Source organism: Camelus bactrianus, chromosome 1 (genome assembly GCF_048773025.1).
Source record: "Camelus bactrianus isolate YW-2024 breed Bactrian camel chromosome 1, ASM4877302v1, whole genome shotgun sequence".
Lineage (NCBI taxonomy): Eukaryota > Metazoa > Chordata > Mammalia > Artiodactyla > Camelidae > Camelus > Camelus bactrianus.
The window spans coordinates 21,744,709-21,752,912 of record NC_133539.1 but is presented as its reverse complement, the minus strand read 5'-3'; the positions used below and the strand labels follow the sequence as shown (position 1 = coordinate 21,752,912).

General features: G+C 36.5%; 1 protein-coding gene across 1 annotated transcript in view; it reads right to left on the bottom strand.

Annotated features, from left to right (window-relative positions):
- Nucleotides 1-387: 387 nt before the first annotated feature.
- Nucleotides 388-8,204, bottom strand: part of TMPRSS15 (transmembrane serine protease 15) — a 107,090-nt gene continuing 99,273 nt past the window's right edge. Inside the window, exons 25-26 of the mRNA XM_010960134.3 lie at nt 5,219-5,358; nt 388-1,183 (exon numbers count right to left, since the gene is read on the bottom strand). Of these exons, the coding sequence (XP_010958436.1) occupies nt 1,028-1,183; nt 5,219-5,358 (296 nt within the window). The 3' untranslated portion in view covers nt 388-1,027. The remainder of the gene's footprint in view (nt 1,184-5,218; nt 5,359-8,204) is intronic.

The window sequence follows — 8,204 nt, the reverse complement described above, 5'->3', positions numbered from 1 at the left end:
GTGTGTATGCATGTGTGTGTTTGAATGTGCCCATTTGTATTAATTTGTATGAATTTAATCTTCCTGAAGAAATCAGTAGATTTTGTGTTGTAAGCTAAACTGAAGTTTGCACTTACTCTGGAAATGATCCAGGAGACTAAAGCAGTGAAGCCAATTCATTTATTCCACATTTTTGGCCTTCTAATGGTCGATTCAGCTGTGTCTAAATAAGTTTTGCACGTGTTAGAAATATCCACTCTAGCACCTCTATCAGAAGAAAACGGTAAATAGTGGTATTTCTTTGATATGTCTGATTACTTTTTTTGAAACCTAAAAAATACTAGCTTGAAATAAATGGATGGTATGAATAATCCAGGTTAAAAATGATCTAATGAAAGAATGACAGTGTTAGTTAATTTAGCTTTTATTTTGATACAGCGGTGATATATAGACTTGTACTAGTTTGCTAAGCTAGTTTAATAAGCTTATTTGAGAGAATTGTGCATTCAGTGTAGTCCAGGTCTGTGACATGAGCTTACAATAAGTATTTTTTTTATAAGTGGAGGAAATATTAAGGATGTGCTCAAGATGGATTGGAAATGCATTTGGATAGGAAAGTAGGGAGACAATTGAGATTCTGATAATAGTGATCAAAGCTAGAATTAGATAATTTATAGCAGTCTGTTTCAAACAATAACATACTTTGTGCAAAACAGTCTTATTTCCTTTCTTTTCCTAATTTTGCTCAAACTTTAAGTGTAATAGTTTATACTTTAAAATAACATTCCTTTATAGAGAATATGATAAAAATGATTAAGACCATAGGAAATAATGATATCTGTGAAAGAATAGCTGTTCCCAATAAAATCAAAATGTATTGTTTCAAAGTTACTTTGTACTGTAAAGATCATTTTTCCACTCAGCATTTCAGTGGCTTAGTTAAGAATAAAGGCTTTTAGAAACAATTTTTTCAAAACTCTCAATTTTCATACTTCTTAAAGTAGAATGGGAAAGCTGCCTCATATTCATCTTTGTTTTAGGAAACAGTCTAATGTAGAAAGCTTTGTATCCATTCTGTGAACCTCGGGACCCGGACGTACACCCCTGGGCGATTAGGCAGCGCACACTGGTATCCAAATGATGTCACACCAGCGAGAAACCATCTGTTGTTTTCTTCGCACATTAGTGGTCCTCCCGAATCCCCCTGAAGAGTACATCGCAAAAGAAAGTTGTAGATGTGTGATCAATTGACAGAAATATATACAATTATTTTTAGCAAATAAATTCAAAACTGAAGATCAAAACTTTGGTTTAATTGCTAGTCATCTGTATATAGTCTCACCATCACTTAAATCAAGGTCGAGAATGAGAACCTTTTGCTGTTCAGTAAGGACACGGAGAAACTATGACAACGAAAAAAAATTTGTATGTAATTTTTTATGATTCACTTGTATAGCAAGCATTTCCTTACTTTAATTATGGCAATTTACTGGGTACTAAGAAATTTTCTAAGGCACAACTGTGAGAGCATCCCAAGTAAAATATGTATTAAAAGCTAATCCTTTTAATAAAGGAGGTATGCCCTAAATATTATGAGGGTCTTTGTGGAAAAGACAATTATCCCACATTTGGTGCTTTAGAATAACTAAAACCTCACACATAAAGTTGATTTTAATTCTCTTGGGTAGCATTCACTTTTTGGCATTAGACAAGCCCAATCAGATTTGAAAAAAACTTAACATTTCAACTGAAATAGGCACATCTATGATATAACTTCTAGTGATAGGCACACATGTTTTCAGCTGAGATTTTAATTGATGAAGTTTTTAATTTTCATAAATATTAATTATAGCAATTCACAGTTAATTACCTAGATTTTACTGCACATGATTATTTCCGTGTAATGCAAGTGAATATCACATAAACACATAGTACCATTATTTAATGACAGAATTGACAAAAACTTTCTCACATTAATTGGGCAAAATTTTTAAGTTAATCTTTTTTATATTTATGAAGGAACTTAAAGCCTTGTGTACTTTGGTTGAAGTCACTGGTACAATAGAATATTTCACCCAAGCTTATGTTAAAAATTATCCTGAGAGAGACTTTTTGCCTGATTCTTTATTATCTTTGGGACCTATATTTGAGGGAAAATAATGTGGTCTAGAAAATCACCCTCTCTCTCCTGGGTATAGAGGAGCATCAGTTGCATTGGCAACCACAGGTTGCTTCTTTTCTAGAAGTAACAAGTGCGTTCAAGCTGTTTGAAGGCAGGGATTGTGATTTTTATTTCTGTATCCTAAACCCTTCGTCTATATTTATGGAACAGTATCAATCCAAGGTAAGAATAAATACAGGCCCAGTGGAAAAGAATCTCAAAAAGAATACATATATATGGATATGTGTGTGTGTATATATATATATATATACACACATATATAGATATATAACTGAATTACTTTGCTGTACACCTGAAACATTATAAATCAATTATACTTCAATAAAAACAAAAATAAAAAATAAAAATAGAAGGATAAATACTGGCTCAAAGTTATACGTGACCTTGAAATTCGTCAAAATAAACCTCAACTGTTTGGGTATTTTTAAAAGTAGTCATTTGGTTTTCTTCATATTTTCTAAACTGATTCAATTTTTTAACAGACAATAGAATCCAGACGTTTATTACACGGACACGGGTTTTCAGTTACCCCGCACATACCGGCTCTGTTGCAGTTATTCAAAGAATCCACCAGCAGGCTTAAGGCCAAACAGCTGGGCGGTCCGTCTGGTTGCGAGCCCTACGTCTGGTTCAAACACTTCCCACCATCTGAGACCCCATTTCAGTTCTATTCCATTACTTCTCTCTGCCTTAATTTTCTGATTTGTTCAATGAAGGTGTCTCCTTCTTCCACTGTCCCAGAGATGTGTTAAGTACTCCAAAAATAGAAGTGGAAATGTCCAGAATGTACAGTATTAACCTAAAATGTCTGCTGCCACTTAGATGCTCTACTGGAAAAGAAAAACCTCCTTTGACCTAGCAGCTGAGTGTGAGGGTTGGAGACCATCTTTGTTTAGAGGAGTGGTTCTTTAACCTCAGATCACGTCGGAATCCCCGAGGGCTTGCTAGCACACGCTGCTGGACCTCCACGCCTGGAGTTTCTGACTCGGCAGCTCTCTGGCAGGGCCGGGAACTTGCCTGTGTAGCAGGTATTCGGGTGATGCTGATCTGCTGGACCAGAGGCCGTGCTTTGAAAAACCAGTGGCGTACAGAGCAAGGCTCGGAATAGTCAGCAAGATGGGTTTCTGCCATTTACTTAGTTTTATAGAGAGACAACTTTCTACAGCCACACAGGGCACCTTAAAATCCAAACAACTGCCCCACAAGCACAAGCCGTTGGTAAACCAGAAGATATTCAAGAACGTGTAAATGATTAAGAAGGCAAGCTCTTCACCACTATAGGGGGAAAAATAATGCTTCAGAGAACGTACTCAAGTGATGTCTCAGTAATGAACATGCATCATGTAAAATAATGCGTTCTTATTTAATCGGTTAGTCCTCTTGTTTAACACAGTATTAAAGCTGAACAAAGACAACCTAGTGACTCGAGACTATTGATTACTCAGTCATGATAACATCACACAAGGTATTGCCTTGTGTGGGAGCTTCCTTACTTGCTAATGGACAACATACTTAGACTCTCTGGAAATCAGAGCCAAGTATGACAGTTCAGAGATGTGGCATGAGTTACTGGCTTAATGTGACCCTAACATCAGTAGCGTCAACAGTCATATTTCCTACCTGGTACAGGAGGCATCTGCCACGCAACCCCTATTAACTCTAATTGAAGTTGTACAGCTGATTTCCCTCTTGAACGATAATTCTATAAATCTCCCGCTAAGTGGCAATATATCTTACCTTTAGCACACTTTTCACTTTAAAAGGAAAGTATAAGATCAAAGATAAATTTTAAACAAGTTTGCTCTCCTATTTGTCTTCAATTTGCAGTGTTCATCAAAGCAGAATAAATGTAAAACAAAGCTGAATATTTCACATGTCACAAGCCATTGACTTAACTAGAGGACACTTAGATCCACCTTCCTAAGTGTCTATTAAGAAAGTCTTGTATCAAGACAAATTATGACATATGCATTAATATGTGTTAAGATAAATAAGTTGTTTCCACGTTAACAAAATGAAACCATTTGTCCACAATATAAATTGCTACGTCCACATCTGTAAATTATTTGCTCAGTTCTGCTATCAGGTTTAATCTAATCCAGTAGATGTTAACGCATTAATATTTTATTAATTTTCAAATACAGAAAATATGCCAGAAAACTTATTTACAAAGTCTCTTAATGAAAATTGTTAATATTTTTGAGTGCTTACTTAGTGTCTTATATGTGTTACCTCTTTGAAACCCCTCAGCCATACCTAAGTGACTTGCCTGGTCTCACTGGTAAGTGTTAAAGCAAGGGTCAAATAGTTTGAGCACAGAATCTATACTTTCATGGCTACTCCATACTGCACCTACAAATTAATTATAATTCTAAAATCTAGCAGAATTTACTTTTCATTGAGTGTGTGTAGATTTCATGGAGCTCACAGATGGCTACATTATTTCTAGGTGGTTAAGACTTTTTTTATCTTCCAAGAGGGTAGTCTGCGAGTAAGGGTTTTCTTTGAAAGCCATGCAAGTCAAAAGCTAGTGATATTCAAATATGTTGCGGGCTATCCAGGTTGGTTTTCATCTGGAAATTATTTTGAGTCACTGGATACCTGGATCATCCTCTAAACCAGGGTTGAAAACAAGGAGTCTAGGCCAAATTCGCCTGCAGATCTGTTTTTGTTTGTTTTCTTTGTATAGAAATTTTAAAGAATTGGAAATTTGGAAATAAATGCTTATAACTAAGGGGTACACTCTCCAGCTCACCCCCAGGCCCACGACTGCATATTTTACTCAGCTGTCTGACATCCGCATTTTATGCCTCATCCCTAAAGACATCTGATTTGTAACCCTTGTCGGTAAAAATCCATTTTGTTTCTAACGCTCAGGTCCACCCAGGAAAGCTATGCAAAAGCCACACAGAAAAGTAAAAAGTCACAGTTTTGAAAAAGAAGAAATGAAAAATTAGCACCCTGAAGATTTCTGTGTTCCCTGATCCTTGTTGAGCAACGAAGTCATCATATAGCAGTGCTTTCTGGAAATGCAGCGGAAGCAGTTTTACCATTTACCTGGCACGAATCTACCCCTCCTTCTTCGTAGCCGGCACACACCATATTCGCTGTAATGTTGTATTCGGGCATCTGTTGTTGGCATTTCTCATTTGAGAGAAGGGGAACATCAGCTTCTTGCAATACGTCTGCAGGAGGACCTGTTCAACACGGATAATGCAGCCAGCCCGTCAGTCAGAAGTGATCAGCATGCATCACTGAATGAGCCACCATCAGTCTTCTTTATTTCAGCAGTTCACGCTCATTATCAAGTACTGTGTGTACGTATAAAGGAGCTAAATGCTAAACCTCGTACTTTCAAGCACATAATAAAGCCCATCTGTGGATTTTGCCAAATGGATAACAGTAAAGCACTTCTTTAGTTTCCAAGGGCCAACAGGGTGGTAGATTAGACTAGATAGCCTTTAGGTATTTTCAGTAATTTTAAACAGTTACAGCATTACTCATGGGGGGAAAAAAGCCGACCAACATAAAGAGTTTCATTCATGGAAATTAGCAAAGGCTCAGAAATCCAGGCGTGCTTTTCATCTGGCACCTGAAGAGGTGCTCCCGGATAATGGCATTCAGCTCCTGTGTGATGCAGTGTGAGCGAGCAGGTGCACACTGAGCAGGAGACAAAGCTCAGATGAACTGTGCCCTGGTCTAAGGGCAATCAGCTTGTCAGCCACGTGCAGGCGAAGAGAAAGGAGGCATTTAGTGGCAGAGTATACTTCCACGCTTTTTACAAAAATGACTCATCTACTGGAAGCACGAATCTCTGTTTACAGGAATACTGATCCCAAGAGAGACATGAAAAACGCAGGTGTCTAGTGCCCTAGAAAAGGTAACTGGTAAGCATTTTCTAATAATTGGCAGGTTTATTTAGTTTCTCAAGAGAGGCAGAAAGTTGAGGATAAGGGGGTACATTTGACAGCCAACATTGTTGCAAAAATGCAGGTGATCTCATTTCCAGCTAAGTTTAACACCCACACTAAGAAGATAAGAAATGTATGTATGTGTGTGTATGTGTGTGTGTCTACCTGCGTGTGTATAATTTAGGTGCAAAACAATGTACGTATAACCTAGTGGTGGGTTGATAAATGTTTAATAACTGATCTTCAAGAAATGAAAAACAAAGCCCCAATGTGTATTGTCTGCCAATTAGCCCGCTGTAAACACTCCAACCACGGTCCATTTCAGGGTGCCAGAGTGACAGTGAATGTGAAGTTGGGAGCTGATGCCAGCTGGTACCAGTGACTCCAGCAGCTGGATGATTTTTAAAGCTTGACAATAGACTTTAAGTTTAAAAAGTGAATTAAAGAGGTTATGATGGAGGAGAACTTTCAGCATTTCACTGTCATTTGCTCTATGAAGATCAAGAATGGGCTGGTAGACTTAGCTTTATAATAAAGATCAAAGACAATTTTGCTGCTTGTCAAGGGGTAAAAAATTGGCTGGGTATGTGATAAAACTTTTTGGTAAAGGAAAATTTGAGCAGTGTTCTTACATGTGACATCTGTCAACATGAGTTGCCATGAGAATAATTGAGAATACACATATTCACACACACAAAACATAAAAATGTCAGTAATGATATTTTAAGTTGACCAATTGCCTTAATTTAATTGACTACTTCATTACTTCTTAGTAAGCAACATGTTCATGATCTTCCTAGAAAATTAATTAGTGTAAAATACTCAAAGAGGGGAAAACTGAGGTTTTAGAAGTAGTTGGAAACCCTCAGACAAAGTTCATAGAATTCATTAAAATTGCCATCACCCAGGAAGTATTCAAACATGATCTGTTTATTCCTAAATGAAATTGATCTCAGATGTAGATTTTTTTTTTTCTTGGCTCCATATCACTCTGAGAGACTTCCCTTAAGCCAATTAAATGCATATCTTTAGTACCAATAAGCAAATGGGAGCAAGTTTACTCAGCTCTTAAAAAAATAATAATTTCCTATGGAATAGAGTCTTATATTTTGTTAGTGGATAATTTGTTTTTTGAAGAGTACACTGTGGTCATAGATGTATTTTACTTGAAGTCCGATAGAGAAAATTTTTATCTAAGAATCATTGTTACTCTTTAGATTTCAGATTTAATAAGTCATGACATTTTTCAAGTGGAGGAAATAGAAGAATTTACAGTCTTTGACTTCAGTGTATTTTATGGATGGCAGAAATGAAGCATTTCAGCAACATAATGTAATTGCAGTGAATAACGTTTTTTGGAATCATCAGGCAAGGATTCGACTTAGACTTTATGCTCACATTCACAAGAAGTAAGGATATTTTAGCTGTGAATCCTTTGTTGCTGGCATCTGCATCTTTCCGCAGGATTCTATGCCTTTTCATCTCAAGTGCAATTAGGATTTTTAAATATCACGGCTCTGACCTGTTGTGACTGCAGAGACCAGGTTCTCCCACCAGACAATAGTTTTTCCTCTTTGCTTAACTATTGATGAGTTGTCAAACATTATCCTACATGGAGTATCTCCTATTAGGAATTTCAAAACCAATGAGCCTCACAGTTACATTTAGAGAGTATGAAGGCTTTTTTTAAAAGTTTGCTTATTTTTAATATGCATCTTTTCTTTGATTGGAGAATGTGCTATTAAATGACGCTAGTGAGTCAATGGTATATCTATTTATATTCTTCAATGGACGATTCAGGCCATATCTGAGTCTCCTTGTCAGTAGGCAGAACCAGCGTGATAAAACTGATCCCCTTCTCATTTTAGGGAATGTGAGTGTGAAGCCTTTATGTGACAAATAATAATAGCTTTATTGATTTGAGAAATGTAACAGCTAATAATTGGGTTTTTGATGAGATTTTATTTTGATAAGACTTTATCCATGTTTTACAGAGATACAATTTTGTAGCCCTTGGTTATATTCATTTCAATAGCTGTATCTTTTCCCTTTATCAGAGTGTTTGTAATACTTAAATTAGATATTGAGTTTGGAGAATGCTTGAATTCCCCTCCAATAAAAATTGTAGTTTT